This window comes from Rhodnius prolixus, unplaced genomic scaffold, assembly GCF_049639745.1.
Source record: "Rhodnius prolixus isolate KJV_2025 unplaced genomic scaffold, Rpr scaffold_10, whole genome shotgun sequence".
In the NCBI taxonomy this organism is placed as follows: Eukaryota; Metazoa; Arthropoda; class Insecta; order Hemiptera; family Reduviidae; genus Rhodnius; species Rhodnius prolixus.
Window position 1 is genome coordinate 14,550,767 of NW_027411615.1, and position 26,918 is coordinate 14,577,684.

At 31.8% G+C, this 26,918-nt stretch overlaps 4 protein-coding genes across 11 annotated transcripts in view; 2 read left to right on the plus strand and 2 right to left on the minus strand.

Moving 5' to 3' along the window:
• Positions 1-141: 141 nt before the first annotated feature.
• Positions 142-1,226, minus strand: LOC141457124 (uncharacterized). Its single transcript, XM_074133665.1, has 2 exons — positions 1,093-1,226; positions 142-580 (listed from the first exon to the last, which is right to left on the minus strand). The coding sequence occupies exons 1-2, from the start codon at positions 1,217-1,219 to the stop codon at positions 384-386; spliced, it is 324 nt and encodes a 107-aa protein (XP_073989766.1). The 5' UTR covers positions 1,220-1,226; the 3' UTR covers positions 142-383.
• Positions 800-12,153, plus strand: LOC141457114 (solute carrier family 12 member 8). 5 transcript variants are annotated; one of them, XM_074133647.1, is made up of 13 exons: positions 800-819; positions 2,167-2,329; positions 3,153-3,333; positions 5,199-5,344; positions 5,435-5,669; positions 5,748-5,949; positions 6,154-6,254; positions 6,351-6,484; positions 6,947-7,146; positions 7,240-7,357; positions 7,520-7,630; positions 7,714-7,892; positions 10,080-12,153. In XM_074133647.1, the coding sequence occupies exons 2-13, from the start codon at positions 2,180-2,182 to the stop codon at positions 10,264-10,266; spliced, it is 1,944 nt and encodes a 647-aa protein (XP_073989748.1). In that variant the 5' UTR covers positions 800-819; positions 2,167-2,179; the 3' UTR covers positions 10,267-12,153. The 5 variants fall into 5 exon arrangements, with proteins under 5 accessions (XP_073989748.1, XP_073989749.1, XP_073989750.1 ...); XM_074133648.1 differs by lacking the exon at positions 800-819 and adding an exon at positions 1,189-1,329 and having other exon boundaries at positions 7,240-7,351; XM_074133645.1 differs by lacking the exon at positions 800-819 and adding an exon at positions 1,213-1,329.
• The window catches only part of LOC141457118 (uncharacterized), a 55,894-nt gene continuing 40,654 nt past the window's right edge, over positions 11,679-26,918 (minus strand). For 3 of the 4 annotated variants that reach the window (XM_074133653.1, XM_074133656.1, XM_074133655.1), the window contains exons 6-11: positions 26,226-26,286; positions 26,011-26,149; positions 23,096-23,231; positions 21,262-21,414; positions 17,844-17,998; positions 13,450-13,938 (exon numbers count right to left, since the gene is read on the minus strand). In XM_074133653.1, coding sequence (XP_073989754.1) covers positions 13,746-13,938; positions 17,844-17,998; positions 21,262-21,414; positions 23,096-23,231; positions 26,011-26,149; positions 26,226-26,286 — 837 coding nt within the window. In that variant the 3' untranslated portion in view covers positions 13,450-13,745. Of the gene's footprint in view, positions 12,511-13,449; positions 13,939-17,843; positions 17,999-21,261; positions 21,415-23,095; positions 23,232-26,010; positions 26,150-26,225; positions 26,287-26,918 lie in introns of those variants that run through there. The other variant, XM_074133654.1, reaches the window with a different exon arrangement.
• Positions 21,016-26,918, plus strand: part of LOC141457119 (tachykinin-like peptides receptor 99D) — a 470,553-nt gene continuing 464,650 nt past the window's right edge. Inside the window, exon 1 of the mRNA XM_074133658.1 lies at positions 21,016-21,106. The gene's annotated coding sequence lies outside the window, so the exon portion shown is untranslated. The remainder of the gene's footprint in view (positions 21,107-26,918) is intronic.

Sequence of the window (26,918 nt, forward strand, 5' to 3'; positions counted from 1 at the left end):
AGCGTTTTCTGGTAGATACATTATTTTGTCTAACCACTTTTTGCTAATTTAATTAATCTTTAGTTTAACTTCCCGGACCTCTAACAAAGTCTGGTGGACGTTTTTGTTATTTTACGATATATCCGTAGCTAAAGATCTAGATAAAAAGCGTTTAATGTTTTATTTCTGTTTTTAATGTTTTTTTTCTTTTCCACATAATTTAACGCCCAAAAGAATAAATAATTTTGTTTAACAGTCGTAACAATTTGAAAATATTGGAGGGCTTCTTCATTTATTTCATTCGGTATGTATCAGTGCCGGCTAGCTCTAAGATGGTCACTTCTTAGGATATTCTTTTAGCGTACTGACCGGTGATGAATATTGTTGTTTGTAAGGAGAGAACACTATGCACTGAAAAAGCCTCTGTGCTCCAATGACCCTTGATATTTACCCACCTTAAAAGTGGAAGAGGAAGTCGTGGCAAATATCGTATGCAGTAGGACGTATGGTAGAAGCGTTAGAAGGAAGATTGGTGTGGGAATATTGAAGCTCATTGCTTGTGAGTGGGCTCCTGAGCAAAATAAACCATTGGTGGTGACTCCTGGCAAAATAAAAAAGTACAGATTATCACCGACATAAATTTTAAAAGAAAATATAAAAAAAATGATTTTTTTTTAATGAGCTTTAAGATCATTTGGGTACCAAAAAACTCAGGCGTTGACTCCTAAAAATTTAATAATGGGAGGGATGCCTAGTGCCAGTGAATGGAACTAATAAAAGGTTACAAGTTTCATAGAGCAAAATGGATAATTATCTAAAAGGGTCATCAGATTTATGATTGTAAGATGTAGAAGCTAAAATAGATATATATATTACATTCAAACTAGTTAGGGTAATCATGGAACAATTACTTTATTAATCAGAGCAGAATGTCCAGTGAGCCTTAGGGACATTAGCTACATACAATCAATTTTTTAATATTACAACAGTTTTTTTAAACATTTCATTATTTAGTTAGTTTTGCATACAAAAATTCTTTTTTTCGTCTTTAAAAATATTCAGTGTTGATTGAATTATGTTGGAAAAAAGCAGAGCAGTAGTGCCCTGACTAACCTGTCGCTATTGTGTCATCTTTCTGCTCTAAGCAGTTGGTGAGTTGGAGTGGTCTTATGTCGGAAGGTACATAAGGTACCGTAGTACACGATGGGTTATCTGAGTTGCTTGTGTTTTTAGATACCATAAGAGATTGTGTTCTGTGATAATTACTTGGATTTATATGACCGCAGTCAGCGTGGTAACGATAAATACTCTAAGAGTTATGTATGGATATCTCCCCTTAAAAACACTTGTGTGAGTAACAAATATGGAAGGTTATTTTAGGTTATTTATTTACTTAACTTACAATTCTTTTAGTAAATATTTACAAATGAAAGTTCGTACTCTAGCTAAGTTAATGGATTTTGTCAGTCAGAACATGTGCGGCAATGAAGAAACATTGAATTATTCAAGAAATAATAAAATTTCTTCATACATACATAACTAACTGATCAGTGCTTACTCATTATTTTAGATTTATTTTTTGAGGGTTTCTCTTCAGAGTTCTCTCACCTAAATGCTTTATGATCTTTTAGCTTTTTTTTTTTTTTATTTTGCGAAAATTAGCACTACCTATGACCCCAAACTGGAGTAACGAGATTTGATTTCGTATCTCTCTTCTCTTAAAACAAGTTATTTTAGCATTTATCACTGCTAAAATCCTTTACTCGTGATACAATTGAAACATTTTCGGTTTTAAGTTAGAATAATTGAATTTTAACTTGGAGTCTTTAGAGTTCATTTATGTATAGGACTTCGTAATATTTATTTCTCCCTCATTTGATTAATTAACCACTGATCAGTTTTATCATAGTAATTAGAAGTGAAGAAAAAGATAAACAAACATCCATTAATGTTCCTTCATAAGTTCAAGGAAGTTAGATTACTCCGAATAATGTCAAGGGCGCTTGTACTTTAGAAAATGCAAAGAGCAAACCTCTAAAGTTAGATGTAAATACGATCCCAGAAGTAAAGAATCAAAGCATGATGTGACTGATAAATCAGGGTGAAATTGTTTTGAGACTTTGTAATATTAAAAAAGCTAATATTTTAGATATTTAAGTTCATTAATGATTGTATTGGTTTCCTTAGATGCTAATTTATAATGCCCAACAAAGAAAAGAACGGGGAGACAGTCGATTGGTCAAAATTTGGTTTAGGTAGCTCCGAAGAAGGTGAAGTAAGACAGAATGGAGATTTTGGCAGTGGAGGTCATCAACCAACTGGACCAAATGAACTTTTTGCTGGTGAACATGTAAGATCATTAATCTGTTTTGGTGTTAATTACATAAAATGCATCATTAATGTTTTATAAATAATTATCTGATGCAAATAGTAATTTTTTTTTGGCACAAGCAAGATGAAAACTGTTAATTTTGAAGAGTATGCACAACCCGCGGCCTACCGTAACATGTCAAGTGCGGCCAATTTGGAATGACCAAGCCATGGTATAGTTTTATGTAGCAACCTGTCTTTTAGAAGTACAAACTGTTGTTTTTCAGTGAATCGCGATCCACCTTTAGGCTTAAATTACTAATCTATAATCGGATGAGACTTCACTGAAATAGGTGCTGGCGTGTCCAAAACGAACAAAAGTTCTCAAGTAAATTATTTGAAAGATCTATACTAACCATATTGTTAGTAATAATTATATGTAGACTAGGGTGGGTTGTTTTGCTGTTGCCCTTCATCAGAACTTCCAAAATATTTTAAAAAGTTGATCACTACTTGTCAGTGAGAAGCTTATTCTAAAACGAGAATTTCTCATAGTTTTTAAGATAAATCACTTAATTAGCTAGTTCTTATTTTAAGCATCTTAAAGCTAATCTTTTCTGTAAAGACCATGTCAGATCAGAATGAATGCCTCTCCAATTACTTAATTTAATTTTACGTTTTAAAAGCGTAAAAATCTAATTTGTGGAAGTAAACTGAACGGTATATGTCCTGTTTACCATATTTATTTATTTTAATTTAAGTTACACTTATAAATATGCAATTGTTAACAGTTTAGGCAGGTTTTACTGTTTAAACTGCTCGCTTAAACAATTTTGCTGAACATTTGGAATGATTTCTTCTAGAATGAAAGCCCATGGTGGAAATCTCAGTTTTTCATATCTGAACCAGTACTATTTGGCACATTAGACGGAGTATTTACATCTTGTTTAATCAATGTATTCGGCGTTATTGTATTTCTTCGTTCAGGATGGATTGTTGGACAAGCAGGTGTTTTAAATGCAATTTTAATGATATTGGCTACAGGTAATTTATTTGATGTTTTACCTTTATTCTTTTTCAGGCGGGCTTTACGTCCAACTACCAATTAGGTGTCGTGGACGTAGGCGACTAGCGTACATACTTTACGTCAAAGTTCTCATATTAACCATTAAATAAAATCCAAGGCCTAGACCGGGAATAGAACCCAGTACCACTACCTTTATTCTACCCACGTAATAATACGTGTATTTCTTCATCTTTACTAAAAATTTTGTTTTGTCTTCCATTTTGCTGCTTAACTTAATGAAAAAAATTTAAGATCGCTGCAGACTAGAATCCTGATGACTTTCTCTTTTTATTTTCCTCTTTGCTTTTGACTTGTTTAGCTTTTTTTGCTTTCTAGACTTTGCTTGAGGCAGATTCATTCGACATGATTATTTGATAATATCTGGACTTTTGAAAGTACGCGCCTCGACATCTTGAATTAAGATTAGATCCTAATTTAGTTGTACACATACTCCCTCACAGTAATTACTTTTTCATTATTTACAAAGGGTAAACAGTATTTTAACGTATATTTAAAGCATAAGTACGTATATGATTTAAAGCATAATCAGTCTTATCTATTTATCGTACCTTCGCAGCAATACTATCCTTGGTGGGTCTTGGTCTCTTTAATTAATTTTTTTTTTCAAGCTGCATACACTAGTGGTATCCGCACTCCAATTTCGCGTACAAAATTTCTAAAACGGCTGACTTGAAAGAGTTAGATCTTTCTTTAGTTGCTGTTTCAGGCGTAAACGCCTAAGATGTAACACTTATCACCAGAAAGAGAAGAATTTATTCAGTTATTACCTCCTAAAGCCTTTAAACCTTCAGAAGTAAAGTACATTATTAAACAACTACCAATTAAAAAAAAACCTCCTGGCTATGATCTTTATGACTAGTAATTTTGCGCAACGTACCAAAAGATGGTATTCTCTTCCTATCTTACATCTACAACGCCATTTTGCGTACAGTTGGAATTCTCCATTGTTAAAATGATCTTGAAAACGAATAAATCTGTAATGCAGCGCCTGGCGGCTACTCCTTTGATCTGTTTTAGGCAAAAAACTGGAGAAGTCCAGTCAGAATATTCAAATTCATTTAAACCTTCTCTAAATATGGTTTCGAAAATGAAAACTTTAAATAAATGGGCATAAAGTAGTACTCACTACATTGACTTTACGGAAAACTGTTTGTCCACGAATTCAACTGAATGGTGTTACGATCCCTCAAGCTGATTTAGTACGATACTTAGGACTGTAAACTGTCAAGAGACTCACTAGAAACCCACATACACGACTGAAACGACAAGACGTGAACATACGCTTCAAGCTACTTACTACAGATCAAATCTTGACCTAAATCATAAACTAACCATCAACAAGACACTGTTAAGAATTATATGGACGTACGGAGAAGAAGTGTGGGACTCAATCAAACATTCAAATACCAATGCATGTAAACATTGCAATAAAAAATCTTACAAAAAATCCTTAATACACCTTATATATCAAACCTTACCATTCACACTGACCCTCACATCCCTTTTGTCACTGATCTAATTAAGCCTCACTGCTCTTCACTAACTCTTCATTTTTGCCCTCTCCTAATCGTCCTAATAATCATCATCGCTTGAAGTAGTGGCCTACAGCTTATTGATGTCAGTGAAATCCACTGTGAAAGAGTTTCAACACTGTGTGATTACCCGTAACATGTCATAACAAATGAACTGAACCAATAACATCAAATTTACTGGTTACAACATTTGTTGTAGTTGTAAATACTACTAATAAAATGAAAAAAAATATATATATTTACATTAAACACGATAATATGTTTTAATTTCTACAAATAATTTGTTACAGTTGGTATAGCATTGATTACAGTGTTGTCAGCAGTTGGGATATGTGAAAGATGTCGTATGGAAAGCGGTGGTGTTTATTTTCTTTTGGCTCACGTTCTTGGTCCGAGACTGGGCACTGCTTTCGGGCTCCTTTATGTCTTTGGACAGGTTAAACAATTTTGCTTTCCATTATTTTAAGTATTTACTCTTTTTTTTAATAATATTCTGTGTTATTTAATACGAAATTTTTTGTTTTAGGCGGTTGGATGCAGTTTATTTGTATTAGGTTTAGGTGAATCGTTAGCAGGATTTGTTGGTGTTTCTGGTAATCGATGGGCAGAACGCGGATTTGCTAGCAGTGCTGTGCTTTTATTGGGAATTATCAACGTAGCTGGCGTTAAATGGGTAGTGAAATTACAGTTTGTGCTATTGGTAGTGTTACTTCTAGCTGCATTAGATTTAGTCGTTGGAAGTTTTGTACACACAGACTGGAGTAAGTATTAAATAAATTTAACAATATTAATTACATTTACTAACTTATAAAAGTAAAATATAATTAATTTATATACAGGAAGTGGATTTATGGGATGGTGGAGTGGCCAATTGAGTAATAATTTATATCCAAGTTATTTTGATGGATACAATTGGTACACGGTATTTGGTGTATTTTTCCCTACAATCACTGGCATTCTTGCTGGTATTAATATGAGTGGTGATCTGAGGAATCCAGCAAAAGATATACCTAATGGGACTTTAGCCGCCATAATGACAGTGTAAGTAGCATTTATTTATTTCAAATAAAATTTTGGTAATCGATGGACAGAACGTGGATTTTTGCTAGCATCGCTTTGCTTTATATTGATACACATCATAATTGAGAATTATCAAAGTAGCTGGCGTTAAATGGGTCACTACAGTTACAGTATGTGTTATTGGTATTTACGATTAAGTTTATACAGCATGAAATAATTTTTCAGAACTGGTCTTTATTTGATATTTGTTCTTGTATTGGGTTCTACATGTACTCGTGAAGCATTGAAAACTGACTTCATGATCTCAGCTAAAGTTTCAGCTGTTAGTAAGTATTTTATTATTATTATTATTATTTGAGTGTCAATAAGTACTTGTTTAGCTTTTTTAGGAGAATCTTAACATTGATTTACTTTGATTTAAGGAATATTATTATTGGCCGGTTTATATGTATCCTCAATGTCAAGTTGTCTTGGAGCGATGTATGGAACTCCCAGGGTACTGCAGTCAATTGCAAACGAAAATGTCATCCCCCTGATACAAATTTTAGGAAAAGGAGTAAGTATGTATAGAATCGTTTACTACCCAACTTGATTAACTCCGTAAAACAAAAAATGGAAAATGCAATGAAATAATTAAGTAAAGTATACATTGTTTCTTTAAAATTCCGTTTATAATATATATTTAAATAAATTTACTCAAATAATCAGTAATTTATTTGAGTTAAATTACTGCAACGATTTACAATAGAGCGCGGAGTTTAATCAAAGTGGCTTCTGAAATAAATTATTATTCAATAGCCAAAACATTTTTATGTCGTTAAATGGTGTTAGTCTTTATTATTTGGGAACTTTATTACAAATGTACAGAGGTATGACTGAACCAAGTGTTTTGTCACTTAAATTTTAGATATTTTGCAAAGTGGAGTAAATCAGTTTGTGCAGTAGTCTCGTATGATTCATAATTTGAAATACATATTTATTATCTCAATAAATTGTTTTAAACAACATTAATTTTCAGAGAGGTCCTAACAGAGTCCCAGTTTACGCCTTGGTTTTAGTAGCTGCTGTAACTATTGGTTTTATATTAGCTGGAGATATAAATTCACTTGCCCCAGTTGTTACAATGCCTTTCCTTATGATGTACGCTATTATTGATTATGCATATTTTGCTTTAGCTCAAACATTTGATATTCAAATGCGACGTGAACAAAGATTCAGGTCAGTGGTATAATAAAGCATTTTTGAATATTTATTGTGGAAACCATTTTAACTTTTATAATGTTGTATTTTTTTTGTTTTGTTTTATCTTAGAACCAAGGATAGACCAAATTCTGGTTCTTCGCCTTCACTTCAGCAGAGTGATTTTAGTAATGACTTGGATACATTATTTCCTGAAAGAAGTCAACATAGAATGTATTCAGCAGTAAGTGTACGTTGTAATTTTCTGTATATATCCCACTTCTTCTTTTGAATAAATGTTATATGGTACAACTTTTTATATTATAAGGACGTTTAAATTGTAAATTATTTTGATAACAATTTTTTTTTTTTTAAATCTTTAACTCTGACATAAAACAAAATTTATTTTCAGATAGCATCCACGCCAAGTCCAGAACAACAGCAACCTCCTAGTCATACTGTACATAAGAAAACTACAAATTGGTATTCAAATTTATGCAATAGATGGCTTTCTTTGTTTGGAGTAGGTTCACAGTGTTTGTTCTTTGTAAAGTAATTTTAAGTTTCATCTTAATATATCGTTTTTTTTCCTCTCTTTTTATTCAGGCGTTCCTAAAGCTAGGTATGATGTTCCTTGTACATTGGAGCTATGCTATGGCCAATATTGGAATAGTTTTTATTATTTGGTTATACGTTGGACTGACCAATCCTGCAGTTAAACCTGGCATAGCATCCGAATTTAAATTTTTCCGTTGGATTCGTATCGCTTTCTTAATGATGTGCGGGTATGTTATAAATTATTCTTAACTTGTATTAGATGTTCTAATAATTAATAGAATAAAAAAAAGAACAAGTCTTTACCACTACGAATCTTTTTTTTTATTTGTTTTGTAATTTACAATCTGTAAAAATATATACAATAAGTAAATAGGAGGTGAATGAGATGAACTGGTGCGGGAAGACCAGGAGGAGAGAAGCTACCCAGCGGTAGCACTCTCTATACGAGAGAGGAGAGATAGAAGAGTAATAATTTAGGCCTTCAGACCGTAAGGAAGTCGCGGGACCACTGGCGATTCAGTCAGCGAGAAGTATTAGGGATGTCAGAGGAGGCGAGAGACTGTACAAGAGGATTTGAGCTAGTAGAGAGAGTATTATGAAATTTTTGATATTTAGTCTTGGCTTGATGGTCTATGAAGGGAATGTTGAGGTCGGTGTGAAGGTTAAGGTTAGTCGCGTAGACAGGTGCGTCAGCTGTCTGTCGGAGGAGTTTTGATTAAAATGTTTGTACCGTCCGTAGGTTTGTTGGTTTGGCTGAACCCCACAGCTCTAGTCTGTAAGTCCACATAGGTTTGATAATAGTATTGTATAGTAATCGTTTAAGTTCTATGGGCAATTTGGAGCGTCGTCCAAGTAGTCTGTAAAGCAGTTTCGCACGTTTCGTCATTGCTTGTCTTTTAAGTCTAGTGTGTGGGTTCCACGTGAGACTTTTGTCTATGTAGAGCCCAAGGTAGTGCACCAGATCTGTAACAGGAAGAGGATTGCAGTTGAAGAGGACAGGTGGACAGGAGCCCCGCCGGAGAGTAAACGTGGCCACTACTAATCTAAATGTGTCTTTCTTGCTAGACAGATATTAACATTTTTTTTGCGCCCAGTTTAATAAATGTGGATATTTTCATGTTGTTTTTATCTTATTCACAACTGATTCAATTTTAAAGTTTTGAATAACAATCAGTTCAGAAATCGCAGTTCCCATTTGACTATTCAGCCAGCAGATTCATTACCTTTAGGTCACCATAACTATAACTCTTGAATTCAAGGTATTATTTCCCTGTAACATTAAAATCATTTAAGGAGATTTCCAATCTTCTTTCTGTGCTCTTTAGGTCGATTACCTCTAGGAAGTATGAGTATCATAGCTTCCCTTCACTTCTTCGCATAAATCTTTTAACTTGCCTGTAGTTTTTTGACACCTCCTTTAATTTCTCCACTGAAGAACTACTATTCTCCCCATACATACTGATCTTGCATTCGCTTTTCCTTCATCTTTACTCTCTGGAATCTTGTCTCCAACAATCGCCGTTAAAAAATCTAGCACCCTCCTTCTTGCATAATATTCCTATTCTGATCATTTGCGGTACCTAGGAATGCACCGAGACAAAAGGTTTAACTTAGAAATCACGCACAAGACTTGTTTGCATTGAACACAAAAATAGAGGTACAATTTCTTTAAAAAAAAATCTCTCATACTAGACTTAAAAGACAAGAAACCAACCAACTACGAGTAAACTTGCTAAGCTTAATATAACTGACTAACGCTAGCAGAACTGCTTACAAACGATCGAAACCCATAACTAAATAAGAGAACACTCTTATACATACCTACGGTTTCTGCGACCTATTACATCATACGGCATCAAAGTATGGGGATCGACTAAACGTATCCAGTCATTTTGGATCCGTTTTTTGTATCTAACCTCACAAGCCATAATTACCTCAAAAATGAATATATTGGTTTCGTGACCGTAAATTGTTAAATTTAGGATGGATGATTTGCGAGGAATCGGTCAAATAAAACAACTCGTCTCTTTGCCAACGTTTCTGTTCAATTTCTGTAACTCAACCAATCCGCATAGCCACGCCCTGAAGAGGACAATATATTTGTCGAAACGTTGGCAAAGAGACGAGTTGTTTTATTTGACCGATTCCTCGTAAATCATCCATCCTAAGATTACCTCAAAATATCACCCTTTCGTTAAAGATCTTGAGAAAACTCGTTTTCTCAAATTCCATTGCTTGTACAATAGCTTATCCTAATCCTTTAATAGACCACACCCATGTTCTTCCAGTTTACCAGGTAATCCTATGAGGAGATTGAAAAGAAGATGGCCTTTTGATCTACTCTTATCGTGAGACCAGTATAATAAGCATAAGCAAATTAACCTTTAACATAAATTTTACATTTTGAATTACAGTAAAAGAGGAGTTGACTACGAAGAAATAGTTGTACCACCATACCATCCAGGTGTAGAATTGTCACCTTCACAGTTAACGGAAGATAACGAAGATTTCTCAAATAGACAAAGATTCCATCAGACTGCCTCTGTAAGACCAATGTACAATGATGATCCTATCCAAAGTAATATTGAAATATTAAGGTAGTATTAAAGTGTAATAAACATACTCATTATTCAGGTTCTTTTTTTTCTCAGTTTTTCATTTTTCTTTTTTAAAAAAAGGAAAAAAAAATTGTAGTTATTTTTAATTTTAGAATATTTATTTGCTATTTCCTTTTCCTAATTTTTCAACTTTAATTTATGTTATTTATTTTTTTAAATTGTTATTTAATTTAAAAGCAACATATATTTTATGTTTGTTTGCAAAAAGAAAAAAAAGGATAAATTTTATTTTCTAAATATGTAGTGCAATTTGAACTGAATAAAACCTGTTATGCATTTAAAAGTACATACTAATTACTTAAATTTTGGTAATATCAGTTACTTTAACCTTTAACGTTGTAAAATTGTGATATATATCCATTAATAATTTACTTAAATTGAACAAAGAAAAGAAAACAATTTTTTTTTAGCTTTATGAACTTAATTTATTTGCGTATTTATTAGTTTTTTACTTTACTTATTTTTAAAGAAATTATTTTAATTCTATAAATGATGCCTTACAAATATGTGGCTTAAACATTAGTACTAATTAAGCCTGTTTTTTTAAAAAAGCAGAATTCAATATTTTTAAGGATATTACGTTTGCCTCATTGTATAAATTGGTAAATAATTTACAGTGATTAAAGTGCAAATTGGTTTTATAAATAATAATAAATTTTCAAGAACAAAAGTGGTTTTTCATTGTTAAAGATTTTTGACGGAAGGACTTAGTTGTTTAATTTCAAAATGTTAGTCACTTAATAAGGCCTCATCAGCATATTAAATATTTTAATGGAGCCTGTAATGTTGAATTTATCTCTCATAAATTCGGTATCATTATATCTTGTTGCATTTTAATAAAAAAACATTAGAAAGAATAGCGATTTGGCAAGGAATAAAATACATTAACGTTCATGATGACCTTATTTGACTTTAACATCCAGAAATAAAACATTGAAGACGGAAATTTTTTTTGTCCAAAAATTCCTAACAAGAAAAATCAACATTCCTTAAATTCTGCCAATTACAAAATTAGTTTTTTTTTTTTAGCTTGGTGAATGTTGTAGCACAGTACATTCAGAGTACAGTTTTATAGATTTTTGAAATAGTAAACACAGCTTGAAATTCAGCACATTAGAGATAGAGAAGGGAAGAGTGAGAAAACATTATTTCTCAAACGAAAAATCGTAGGGATCTTTAATTTCATGTTATCCGGAAATTTATATCAGTTTTCTGAATGTTTTAGAAAAAGATTTTTTTATAGATATAAAGAGAGGGACAAAGCAATTTTAAGTGCAATTTAGTAGAAATTGATTTATCTTCGATGCTGAATTTTCAGTTTACAATTTCAAAACTTTTAACAAAAAAAAAAAATTGTTTTTGTTTTAATCATTTAAAAAAAAAAAATTACAGGGACCTGTCATAAACAAAATTGTATTGTCATTTAAAAAATTAATAATTGCTGTCAATTTTTGCAAGGCATTTATAACTTTCTAATTTGCCACGACAATTATCTTAATAGCTTTGTGAAATAATTAAGAACTACTGTCAAACAGTATTGCAACGTAGTCAAATATTAGAATTCCAAACATGAAATGTATTTATATACCTAAGGCATTAGAGTAGATGTAAATCTTTGTAAAACTAAAATATTTCATTCCATGAGGAGGAAAATTAAAACGTAATCAAAAGTGAGAAGATTGAGATGATGTGCATTAAATTGTGTAAGTGCATAATTCCAAAAAGTTATATGTGATTACTAATTTTTTTTTTTTTTAATACAATTAAATTAAAAAAGTTAACGATGCTGTTACTATTTTATTTTTATTTTAAGTTTTATTTTATGATATTTATGTTTTTAAGTTAATAAAAAGCAATGCCTAACATTTTATTTTGTATTATTTTTTTAATTGATGGTTATTAATAGTTTCATTTTACCTTCAGCACATTTTACAGCCAATGCTTTTAATGAAAGGTTTTGAAGCTAATTTAAATAAAACCTAATATGACGAATTTAATGGACTTGAGGTGTATAGAGAGAATAGTAACTCTCATACTTGCCCCCAGCACTGTGCTTGAAAACAAAAATATTTGACTTAAAGGGTAAACGAAAGTACTTCGATAGCCGGAGACTCTGTCTGAATCCTTGAAATCGAAACAAAGCCAGCACTATAATTTAACAACTTACTTGATAAAGATTGTTCAAATTGATTAAAACACTGTATCAAACAGCTTCAGCTTCGAAATACTAGAAACAAAGAGTCAAAAATTAGGAAAATTATTCATCATTTACTCGCAAGAAAAGCCTAGAGACATTAAATGTTATTCAAATTAATGGATCATAATTGTATTGACGAACCATAAATTTAGCCTTGGTAATGATTTCTGTGTTTATAATAGCATTAAAGCAGGCGCGCCAGAAGCACCACCAGTTTGTTGCTAGGTCACCGCCATTAGAGTGCCGATATGGTACCAGGACAAAGTGGTTAATAATAAAGGTAGGTTGAAGTTGGTTAAGTTGTGGTCACAAAGTTAACATCTTCTCCTTTAGAGGATGTTCTACAAGAAATGTGATTTCACAATCAACAATTTCTGTCTTTATTAACAAATACAATAATCTCTTCATTAGATTAATCCCTTGAAAGGGTAATATTCGACTCCAGCATCTTATTGGAGAATATAGTCATAGCCGAACCACTTAGGTTTCGAACTGTTTATACATAAATTATAAACGTTGACAATCTAATCTTAGTCGTAATGCGACCTCAGGCCCATTGATTGTACTGACGTGATTTCTGAAAAGGCATTGCAATAACCACGAATAAGGAAGGTACCATAAGACAGTACATGTCTCACGGCGTAATCATTAAACACCAAATAAATGAAAAATTGTTATAAAAAATGTATCTAACGATACATTATCTCTTCAGGCACCACTTATACATGCAAACTCAATTACAAAATATCAATAAAGTACACTTTAAAATTCAGTGTTTTGGCACAATAATGAGTAACTATCAAAGCGTAAAATGGGTGATTTTTAATTCCTCATAAAAAAGCAATCCTCTTTTGTGTTTTCTGGGTTTCTGAATCGTACAAAGATTTAGAGAATTTCGAAAATATATCTGAGAAATTACTTTTCTAAAAGAAGAAAAAACTAGCGTTAATTAAGCTAGTCCGTGCTGAAGTTTATCTAGTAGTTTTATAAATTAAATATTTTTAATTGATTTATTTTATTTGATTGTTAATTTATATATATCATTATTTATTTCATTTTTTAAATTAAATACATGATATTATTTATATAAATAAATCGCATTATTATAGCTATTGCATAAATTGCAAAATCCAGATAGAATTTTACAACGAATATTTTAATATTTACGAACTAGAACATTCTAAAGTATTTAGAAACTGCAAAGGTATAAGTGTCGTGACAGTATTGCTCTACTAGCAAAATAAAACATTTATTTAAGTACTTAGTTAAATGGATGTGTCCCCGGTGATAAGTTGATCGATGGTCGATTTGGCCAATGTCTCGCGGGTGTACTTAGTGACTCTCTTCTCCACTAACCTTAATATCTGATCTCTGAACATGGCTACTACCCAGTTTGTTATACAAGACAGAAAACGGTCAACAAACCATCCTAATCCTCGCAGTCTTACTTGTATTCTCCTGAAAAAATAAATAATAATAGTAATGAAACAATAAAAAACAACAATCTAATCTGTAAAGAATTAAATCAAGTTTTTATCTCATCATATAACTCATACTCAGGATAATAATGCCTGACCAATATGCTATTGTTAAATATGATAAACTGCAGCAGTAGCGATATTTATGCTAATTTATTTCAATTTATGAAAATTAAAGACAAAGTTGAACTCTTAATCTTTAAAACTTCTCAAGTATTTTAGATTTATTTTGTTTGATTAAGGCGGATAAAATCGGTGGCAACTGACTTCGAAGTTCTTTTGTTGAAAATGTTGGTTCTGAAGTCAGTCATCTCTGATTTGCATGTTTTAAATGCATTTTCATTAATTTTTATTTATTTATTTGAGGCGCGTCAACATCTAAGGTTATTGGCGCCCGGAGCTTTTTTCTGTGCACTGCCAGCCTCCGGACAGCGTTCTCTCGTTACAGACAACACTGTCCATCACCGGACAGTGAGCTGTAAGAAGCTCCTAGGAAGAATTTTCATTATTAAAGTGAATTTTTGGAGCCATTTTTAAGAAAACCTCAAAGAAGTGGATAATCCGTTCAATTAAAATGATCATTGCGATTGAAGAATTCACACTTCAACCTTGTTTGTAATATATATATAGGAAACAAAATCTTAAATTACATTTGAATGGGCTTAAAAGAAAGCCTAACTGCGCCCTTCTAACAGAAGTGCCCTTAATTGAATTTGGGGAAATGATTCAAAAAAAAGTTATGGACCATCATGAGTTTTCAATGTGGTAACACAGGGAAAATCATAGGAGCAGCTTCGAGTAAATTCTGGAAAAAGTGAAAAATCTTTAAGAGATTATGATCACTATGTTACAGTTAGGTCAGCTGATGGAGACCTACTCCTAATTTCAGCTTCCTGGAATTTTTAGTCTTTGGTATATTTGGTTCACATCAAGAGTATTTTATAAAAACCACTTTTTTGGATTCAGAGAACTTCAAATAGGAAATTTCTAATGAAAACTCGAAATAAAAAAAAACTGATAAGATTGCAATACTTCCCTTACCTAAGCAAGAGAAAGTAAACAATATTTCTATAAATATTTAACAACCTCTATGATCGTCTGAAGGTGGGTGATTAAGTTAGTGAAATCCCACATTATTTTCTTAGTAGTTTTTTTTTTAAAGAATGAATTTGACACATATTGAGTCCTTCAGTAAAGAATTGCATATCCTGGCTACCAGAGTGCAAACTAAGAGATATCCAATTAACTTGGCTGCAATAAGTTCTTCACCAAAGAAAGAGAGAGATCGATGTAAACAATCAAAAGAGGAGTCATTAGATTTAATTACGTCTTTCTATTTATGTTCCTGATTTCCTTAAAGCTAGTTATTTATTGAGGCGTATGTTCATAGGTGGTTGTATGTTTGTAATAATAATGGATAATACAGAATGTTAGAGTTTATCTCTCCTCCTTCAGACATACAGGCTGTTCTGCTTATACCATTTTAGAGTAAAGTCAATTTAATTAACGGAGCGCCGCATAGATGTATATTCTATTCTACGTTTACAGAATACACTCCTTTCTCTAACCTCTTTAGTATTATGTTTTATATAATACTCCTAAATATTCATAGTAGGTATAATTATATTAAGAGTAAAACAAGGAAACTGCCACAAAAATTAAAAAGTAAAATAAAATAAAAATAAATCATATAATTTATTAATAATAACAGTCTTTGTTCAGTCTAAATAAAGAAAGCAGAACCTTTTATGATTATGATAAAAGAAAACAATTTTTAGTCAATGAACGATGTTTCATTAAAATCGTACAAACCATTTTTTGAGGAAATCCCAAAATACTGAAAAGTCTTGACAGTAAATGACACTTTCGGTCAGTTAAAGTTATAAATTTAGCCCCAAGCTTAATTTTTATTAATTTATACAGACGGTAAGACGGTAAAATTAGCATAAATGACACATTAGAGGAAAGCCTGAACAATCCCTCTCGTACAGAAGTACCAATTTTACAATTTTAGGAGAACAATTTTACCTGGGAATACTTTTCGAATAGAAGTAATACATTTAACTAGTACTGCAAGATTAATAAAAAAAAATTCTAAAACCTGAAAAAATTAAATCAATAAAGTGGCACATTAGGTCGGCCGATTTTGATTTTTTTTTTAAACAAATTTAAACATTCTGCAATTTTTCTTTTTTTGAATTAAGACATACACACAGCAATTCATAAAACATTTAATACGTGATTAGCCAACGGTAGCCGAGCGGTTAGAGGCAAGACCTGAAAAGTTAATATCTATTATGGCACTGGGGTTTGATTCCCGGTCTAGGCCTTGGATTTTATTTAATGTTTAATTTGAGAACTTTAAAGTATTTTGCTGATCGCTTCTGTCAACGTCACCTAACATAATTGGCAGTTGGAGTAAGGCCTGCCTGGAAAAAGGTAGCCATTACTTTTCTTCAATAGGAGAATAACAGAAAGTAAATAAATCATTGAGATCTTTGAGAATTAGATAAAAAAAATGTTAAATTTCAAATGTTTAAAATAAAACATCCAAATTATTAATATAGTGGACCACTAATCAGGAAAATATAATAAGAATTACTTTCTCATTTTTATGATTGCAGAAAGTTCTGCAGGTGTTCTGTTTTTAAGGATATTGAACACTTAGAGTATATCTTTATTTCCAAGTTGTCACCTATCTAAAACATAAATGAATATTCTTTTATAAACAATTTAACAAACAAACAAAAATTCTTAATTCCAAAAATAATACTTTAGCAAGATACAAAGTTGATGACAAATGTAGAACCGATAAGGAAATTTCCAACTGAAGATGTGTTAAATTAGAGCATTTGAGAGGTAGATAAACTTGTAAGGAGAACTTTACCGCAGTGTGTTTGTGAATCTATGGGTAAAGGGGTTAGCGCCACATAAATATGCCAAAACGTGACAAGATTCAATAAGGTTCAACTGGCAGCCATTATTTATTGCGAGCAAATGTGAGAAACATTTAACCACCATAAAAAAAATTTATATATTTAAAAGTTTATTGCATAAAAACCTATTCTAAAAGCAATATTTTCGATAAAAAAAAAAAATCACAGTTTTTTCAATAGATAATTTAGAATAATTTAATATTACGAATTCCATTTTGGTAAGTTTGCAAGGAAGTAACAAAAAAACTCTCACTATAAACTTAGAGAGTCGTCATGAGTGAGAAGATTGGAAATTTCAATAATAAAGCTGAAGGCGAGGTAAATGTGATTTCTACACTAAAAAAATGTTAGTTTTCTATCTAAATTGTTCGGTGTACTTTTGGCTTTTCCTTCTTACATTATACGTCTGACAGTTTAGTAAAATTAAACGTCAAATTATTGGTTAAATGTCAAATTTACATTAGATTTCCAACCACATGGTGGAAAATATCTTAATCATAAACGTAGGTGGAAACGCTAAGATTCTCTGAATTCAAACGGATAGGTAATGCCACGCAAGAATAAAGTGTTCTGTCACATACACACTCGCAAAGAAAGGATTAATCTAGTTCAGAATATTTCAGAACAAATATTTTACTTTAGTTTCAGGGTTTGTTATTCGATTTTAACTTGTTAATTACACAACTAGGAAGGCAACATTGTCTACCAATATTTACAAAGATACATAGATACCTAAATAAAAGCAAATTAAAAAATTGAGTTTTGTACAAAATAAACTATTTTTAACACTTGCTCATTTGAAATATAGTAAACCATTAGAATAAATATTAGATTATTAATTAGCTTTAACTGCTTTGGGACAATATTTCATTCTAAAATCAATTGATTAAGTATTATTTTTCCTAATTAATTAAATAAAAACTAATTATAATCAAACTATAATAATTACCCCACTTGTGTGATAGAAAGATGATCAAGGAATACACGTCTTGTCAGGAAATTTATGCGTACTCGCAAGCGGATAGCAATTGGTGCTACATTGGTTGATATTGAGCCTCCAGGCCCAAGTCCAAACACTTCAGCGCGGTATCTGCCATAATAAATCTGAAAAATAAATCAATGTATAAAGTTTTATTGGACAAGTGAGTCACAAAAAAGATTAGCTGGTTATTTTAAACAAATTAAAAGGATATTGAAGGAGTTTAATATTTTAAAGGTGTACTTCAAACTATCTCTCAGGTTAAGGAGAAACTGAAGGAGAAAAATAATGCAAAGGCGAACATTTTCGCCAAAGGTTGGTATGTCTCTCCACATTTTTGTATTTGTATTCTAGGGCATTAAAAAATTCAGAACATAACCTCATCCAGGCTTCTGGAAATAATAATAGTAATAAAATTTATTTATCGTCCAATGTGCACATAACCATAGATATTGCTTGCAAAAGTACCAAGAATGCAATTTCATCTGTTCATCTTCCATTAATTTCATTTTTCTTTGAGATTCGAGTTATGCTGCTGGGAATATACATACATATGTATATACGAGGTGTGTTCAAAAAGTAACGGGAATTTTTAAATTTCGCGGGTTTGGAGAGTCTGATTGTAAAATTATTTTTTTTATTATGTTGGTACACATGCCCCTGAAGTACGATAAAATTTTCAGTAATATTCATTGTTTACTTCTTAAGTGGCAGCCGTTAAGGTTAGACGTGTTTTTCGAGCTTGGCGATTTTTGTTTGTTAACAAAAATGGATCAAAGAATTTGTATTAAATTTTGCGTAAAAAATGAAATAAAGTGTGTGAAATGTTAATAAAGGCATATGGTGAGTCTGCTATGAGTAAAACAAGGATTTACGAGTGGTATAAACGTTTCCAAGATGGCCGCGAAAACGTTGAAGATGACGAACGACCTGGACGTCCAAGCACATCAACAACCGATGAAAACGTGAAAAAAGTGAAAGAAATGGTTATGAACGATCGCCGAATCACAATCAGAGAAGTCGCTGATGATGTTGCCATATCAATTGGCTCATGCCATGAAATTTTTTCGGATGTTTTGGGTATGAAACGTGTGGCAGCAAAATTTGTTCCAAAATTGTTGAATTTCGAACAAAAACAGCGGAGAATGGAAGTTGCTCAAGAGTCACTCAATGAAGTCGACAACGATGCGGATCTACTGAAACGTGTTATAACAGGTGACGAAACATGGGTTTACGGATATGATGTCGAAACTAAGGCTCAATCGTCCCAGTGGAGGCATTCTGGATCGCCAAGACCGAAAAAGGCTCGACAAGTGCGGTCGAATGTGAAGGTTATGCTCACTGTGTTCTTCGATTTTAATGGCATAGTGCATCATGAATTCTTGCCACAAGGTCAAACAATCAATAAGGAGTACTACCTACAAGTTCAACGCCGTTTGCGTGAAGCAATCCGAAAAAAACGCCCGGATTTGTGGCAAAACAATTCATGGATTTTGCACCATGATAATGCACTTGCTCACACTTCATTGCTTGTTCGTGAATTTTTGGCCAAAAACAAAACTTTAACGATGCCCCAGCCTCCATATTCGCCAGACATGGCTCCATGTGACTTTTTTCTATTTCCAAACATAAAGAGAACATTAAAAGGCCGTCGTTTTACAAGCATAGATGATATTAAAAGCGAATCGCTGAAAGAGCTGAAAGCTATCACAAAGATCGAGTTTCAGAAGTGTTTCGAGGATTGGAAAAAGCGCTGGCACAAGTGTATTGTATGCGAAGGGGACTACTTTGAAGGCGACAATATTAATGTAGATGAATAAATAAATATTTTTTTCAAAAAACGAAAATTCCCGTTACTTTTTGAACACACCTCGTATAAAGCTCCAATTGTTCTCAATTATGTTGGTGAACAGATGAAATGTTAAATTCGTTTACATATGAGTGTCTTATTTACGACACAATTAGCTAAATTACTGACCAGCGCATTAATAAGTGTATTATTTTGCAAGAATTTAAGATAAAATTGCCTTCAATAAGTCTCTCACATTTTGCAGACCAGTAATTTCATGCAAATTAAGAGAAGGTGTACATTGTACGTTAGGCACTTGTTTTGCACCCTTTGCAATTTCTTTAAGTTAGTACTCGCATGTAATACTCCAACATGGAGCTTCTAGAAAGAAGTAGAAATAATTCTAAGGCAAATCTAGTAGCAACGCATTTTCCAGAGTAACTTTAAGAAACGAAACCATCGAACAAACAATTCAGAGAACATAAGTAGAATGAATTAAGTGATAAAGAGGCAGAGTGGCTAGATATAATTGCAAAGAAAAATAACAAAGACTCTGGAGGATTACTCCCAAGTGTTCTAAACAAGAAGAACAAGGATCGGATGTTCTCTTAACAAAAGAATAGCCAGGAATGGATAGGGTACGTCAAGCAAAAAAAAACATTACATCAGATGAAGACGAATGCTGGTTTAAGTTAACTAAATATGGAAATCTGGTTCAAACTCCACTCGAATCGTTCCCAAAGGATGAATCATCTATGGCTCATGATAAAAAAAGGGCATCCTTCAAATTCATCCTGAGTTAGCCGACTAATGATGGTCCATTGTTGGATGGCCTTCATTCAATACTTTCATTTTATTTTGTTTATGAACTATATTTAATCATAAATTGTTGCCATCACACAGTTGTAAATGAAATAAAAAGAATTTAAACAAAAAAACTAGTTATTAGTTTAACATTTTTGTTTAATTTAAGACGTAGATATCTAAGAGCATTGGCTCCTTAGACAATATCTCATTATCTTTTTTACTCATCCTGCTACTCTCCGAAAACATTCATTAATTCATTAAAGCAGAAGTCAAATAAAAATGAAAGTTATCTGAGCTTATCAATAAACATTTCTGAGCGGTTTTCTAGAATGATGTGATGTTTATCAGCCGTCAGATATAATTATTTTAAAGTTATTATTATTTTTTGTTTTTAACAAAATGAATTTTTGAAATTATGGTTAGTCCGCAGTTTTAGATAACATCGCTGGTTTTTTAATATAATTTGGCTGCTGCATTAATTCCGTAAACCCAGAAAGGTTATATTATGCTGGTGCATAATTTTTTGCCTGTCAGTGACAGTGAGAGCGGCTGTCCAGTAGTGTGACATTCAGTTTTTATCGTCGGTTTATTTCCTGCTTTATAAATCCATTATGAGGATTCCAACTATTTTTGAGAGGTGAGTAGACGTTTACTGAAATTTTATTCTAAAGTATTATTTCTATTTGCTTTTTCTTTTTTTAAAAAAACTTTAAAACACATTCTTTATGAATGAATATTGATTGACTAATTTTCACAAGATTGTTAATTTTATTATTTATTAAAGTTACTCACTTGTAATTTCTGAAAGCCTACAGAGCCGGAGAAATGCACTGTGTGATTCATTTGTTGCAGTCTTGCATTTCCTACTCGTTGCAATGTAGCTACTCCACGGGCTATTCCTTCAGTTGCATGAAATATCGCTCCCAGTTTTACCACATGTAAAAGCTAATTTGGAAAATTTGAAAAATAATTGTTAATAAATATCAGATTTTTCTGTAAGGTGTAGTTAAGAAATAAACATGTCCGACTAATATAGTTTCAAGTTTAAAGGGAACTTGTCTATTGGAAGTTTCATTGCAACTTACACTAAATATTTCCGAGTTTTTCCGAAAACTACTTTGCCGATTTGCTCTGTGACAAGAAAATCTGGCGTGGACACCCACTTTACTTTTCTAACTTTTTCTAATTCCGAACATTTGTGTAGGAGTAGTAGGAAGACTGTCTAAATTACAAAAATACTTATTCCCTAAATTCTACCACTCTTTAAACCAGGATTTTCAGCTGTTAAATCAAATATTGAATTATGGCTCCCTTCCAAAGCTAGAGTTTGATTACTATTGCATTATTATGATTATTTATTTTTATTTTATTTTATGTCAGAATCAAATTGGTAGAGAGACAGTGAAGGTATTGTTCTGAAATTGGATAGTTGAAGAGAATCGAGAAATTATTTTCACGAATCAGCCTCAAAAAAAAGGCCTAAGACATTATCACTAAATATCTCTGTTACAGCAAGTTTTATTTAGGTTACTTTAGATTATTTTATAAATTCAAAGGAAAGGATGTTAGCATTCGATTTAATTCAGTTTATAACATTAGGTTTGCAATTTCAATCAGCAATAAATCGATCATAAGTATTGCCTTCATCTATAAACAAGATCTCCATGTATACTTTGGTATAATTCAATTCAAACTAAGAAGATAGGAACCTGTGATACAAATATATACTTTCACAAAGGAAGAAATAAAAGTTCAAGCGTAAAATCAATCTTCTTCCAGTACTTTGAAGTGGTTTTTGTTTGTCTGCTATTTTTTTGTTTTAAGTAAAATGTAAAACTCAATCTACTGTAGGCAAGTCCCTTTTTCTTTGTAAAAAATATTCATTTATTCGTTTACGTTTCTGAAAGAACTTACTTCTCAAATGAATTTAATTTCTGTTGATTTTATTTTTTAATTTAACAAAACAATAACTTGTTCGCAACTCTTGGTATGTGTTGGTACTTTGCATATGCGTTTTCCAAATCGCAAAGCTTTTTTTGACATTTCTTTTAGGACAGAAAAGGAACTCAGATGCCTGTTTTTTGACTAATTAACTTCATTACAATCAAAGATTATAGACGTATTAAAAGAATCAAATTGGCCTACGTAATAAAATAATCAATGACACCTGATTTGAATTCATCTGCGAATTTTATGTTTTATTACAACTTTTTTTGGGTTTGGTTTTTCTTCAATCAGATTGAATAAAATCTCAGATCAGTATTCCACTCTTGTTAGCTGATACAGCTCTGTGCATTAATATTTATATCGCTGGGAATAGCAAGTTAGTCTTTTGTATAAACAAAAATTGGTACCTAATAATTTGTTTTGTTTATTGGAGGCTTTCAGAGTATTAATTTGCTTATATTATATTTATTTATGGACTATTTTGACCAAAATTGTCTCATCTCTAAAAGTTGATTGCATCTAAGTTGTGAATTGTGTAAATTACTTTTTGATATATACATACTATAATTATTATTTACTACTAATGACATTTTTCGAGCAGGTTTGGTCTCAATACCAATGTTAGAACATTGCCATATAATTATACTTAAATAAAAGAATTTAATTGATGTAACCTAACTTGTTTTTCAAACCCTTCTTTAATATCGGGTATTGGTAGTTCATCGTTGTGATTTTCTCGTATTATTTCAGCTACTATACTTAATAATCCATCCATGAGGTCGTTTGTAGATAATTTTTCAAATTCGGTGATTGATCTGTAATTTAAAATAGCAGGATTATTCATAAAATAATTGTACTGAAAAACTTATTTGAGTGTCACTTACCTCTTGTATAAATTTGTATTGATTTTTTAACCATTTTTCTATATTACGTTGAAAATTCTTAAGATAGAAGAAAACGAAGAAAGAGGATTTTTTTCAGTAAAAGAAATGTTGCTTAGAAAGATGGGGGGGGGGCTTGAAATCAAATCCCAGTCTTGGCTAATGTGGAAATTTAAAAAGTAAAGTAAGCTTTCCACCTTTGTCCATGACATTTTTTCAAAAGTTGGACGTAAAGCCGATCTGACGTAAAAGGACTGTAAGTGTAAGATAAGAAAGACACATTTCCCTTTTATAAAATTAACATATACTTCAAATTTTTTAGCTTGATATACCAAATTATAGTTGAAATCATAATCAATCTAAAATGCAACTACCTCTCTTTATATGTAAAATCATATTTCGAATTTCAAATTTAGGGAAATTTCCTTTCAGTTTGAGATATTTAGGACTCAGAAGTTCTGAGATCATCAGATGTGATACATAGCTTCACCAAACAAAAGAAATTGGAATGCAAATCTAGCAATATCAATATCTACGTATAATATTGAATCATTAGGTGGAAGAAAATGTTGGTTTCGATAACTCAATGTTTTACTGAATAACTATTTGCTTAATGCCGGTGTTGTATCTTATAACTAGGGAACGGATTCGTATGTATTTACATATTTTTTTCTAGGCAATTTACAGACGTTTTTCAACTAGAAGTATTCATACTGACACTCTTTAAGCCGTTTGAGCCTACTTTTATTTCACATATTTCCACATATTTGGATGTTATCGCATATTTATACATATTTGATTAAAATAAATAAATATTTCTACATATTTAATCAAAATATGTACATATTTTTCATTTTGGGCATATTTTCATAATTGGGAGGTGGTTGATAGGAACTGTGAACCACAGACTGTGAATCACAGTGGTTAAAAAAGTGTTCTTAAAAGCACCAAGTCGCATTAAAATGCTAAAAGATCTCTATCCAGACTTGTGCCTTCCACCAGAACCAATATTGACAAGATGGGGTACTTGGCTGGAAGCAGCTCAGTTTTACTATGAAAACTACAATAAAATCAAGAATGTCCTTTCACATCTCGAAGACGAAGCAGTAGCGATAAATACAGCCAAGTCTTTATTCGAGAAACCTAATTTAAGGAACGACCTTGCATTCATTTCTGACAATTGCGTATTTCTTGCACAAGCCATTACCCAACTTGAGTCCCAAAATGTTCGACTGACAGAAAACGTGTCCAACGTTAAAAAAAAGTCATCGAAAAGGTGGAAGGAATACCTGGGAGTAAGGGAGATCTGATCAGATCAAAACTGGTAGAAGTACTGAGCAAGAACAAAGGGTGGGAGACCATCTGCCAGATTTCTGATATTATCAGTGGAACAGAAGTCACCTCAGAACATCGTGTACCCTTTACAACCAACGAGATAACTTCTTTTAGCAAGGCACCTATAACATCTGTAGATGTTGAACGATCTTTTAGTCGTTACTTGTCCATCTTACGCCCTGATCGTCGTCACTTTACGTTCCAACATTTGAAATTTCATGTGGTTGCAAACAATTTCGAAGAGTGAAGTTTTCAAAATTGAAAATTTAACACATCTTTTTATAAATAGTAAAAATGTTCTTTGTTGTATAAATCATTATAACTTGTAAAAACAAATTATTTTGTACCTAATAAATTATTATAAATTGTAAAAATTTTCTTTTCTTGTATAAATAATTATAACTTCCCCCCCCAAAAAAAATTCCATTTTCATAAAAAAAAATGTCCATTTTACTTAAATATTCCAGAAAATATTTTAAGAAAATCACATATTTTCCACATAATTGACGAAAATAAATGCATATTTTAGTTAAATATTTGGCATTTTTAAATACATAAAAATCCGTTCCCTACTTATAACAAATAGTTCAGGACAGTGGTTAAAAATTCTGAAACTTCCAAAAAATTTCCTTACGGACAAAACTGTTTTTAACAAATCATAGTGATGTATGGTGGTTAAAAACAAAAATTTACACCAACAAAAAATTACTTTTGAACAACAAAAAAGCGTCCGATCCTATTGCAAGGCAACTCACTTGTTTCACAAATCACGGTCCATGGATTAAGTGAGTTGAAGATCAAACTTCTATTTCACCCACAAACATCTTGGATCTCTCGCTACTGTTCATCACCTCTTATTAGGAGAACCTTCGCCACAGGCATTCCTTCATGGAATTCTCCTTTTAAACCGAATGTGTTGGGGTTAATCGATTGCTGGCAATGTTACGCTGTAGGCGTACTTATGATGTACTTATGTTGATTAGATTTTAGTATTCAAAAATCTAGTTGAATTACTTGAGAAATATAATTCTAAAATGTACTCTCTGTAACGTGTAAAACATTCCTTAATAAGTTAACAATTCCTTAATAATGAGTAATTTGATCGGTGCACCTAAATACTGGTATTACATAACCTTTCTGCTTGATCATCCTCTTTGTTAGTTTTTCATATAATATAGTTCTTATAGATACATAAACTAATCGAAAAGTTATTAGTAACAAATTTAATCAATAAAAAAAAAAATTGTTGGGGTACAAGAACATCTAGAAAACAATCTAATGCTTGAAAAAATCTTCTAGAATCGCTGGTTTAACACTTTGTCACTCATTTTGTCACCATAATTGATGCTAACAAGAAATTGTTCATTAAAAGACTTACTGGTAATCTGCGCTTCTGAGAACACGGTTTCGTGTAATGTTGTAAGGTAATCTTTCTAATTTCTTTTTAAGACTATCTGACGCCACTTCTTCCAATGGTCCAATCACTTCATTTTTCAACCTTTCTTCAAGTTCTGTGCCTTAAGTGAAAATTAAATTTATCAAACCTAAAATTACATAATAAAGAAACACAAGGTCGAATCCCTCTTTACTTACCAAAATCTTCGTTCATGAATTTGTTCAAATTATTGCCAAGTATAATTCCATAAGGTCTTATCTGCAAGCAGATTTAATTCATTTTGTTTTATTTATTTATATAAAAAATAAAGTCAAATTTATATTAAGTGCAGTACAAGAAATGAACCAATAATTATTGAACACAAGCAATTGCCTGTATTAAATTTTATTTCTTACAAATGTATGAACAGTTAAACACTTGCTTCTCTCAGAAAATATATAAATGTTGTAAAAACTAAAAGACGTTGAAATAGAAATAAGAGAAAAAAAGTGAACAAAATTTGTTGATTTCTGGTTCGTTGAGCGATGAGGAACATTTTGATCAAATTATTTAATAAAAACCAGTAAAGTGGGTCTTCAGAAAGAATAGCTTGATTTTAAGTGGTGTGCTCTGCTCTTCTGCCAGGCTTTTCTTAAACTGAGAACGTCTGTAAATCACTACACCGAGTATTTATTTAGTTGATATTTGACGAAGTAATTTAATAGTGTTTCTTTTTTATGAAAAAATGCTTTTCAAATACTTGAATATTGTGGTACTGGGTTCGATTCCCGGTCCAGCCCTTGGATTTCATTTAATATAAGAAAAGGGATAGCGGAATAAGAGGGGTCTGGCGGCCCCCACCGGTTTTGAAACAATCGACCCAAAAACTTTGGAGGAGACCGAAAAAAATT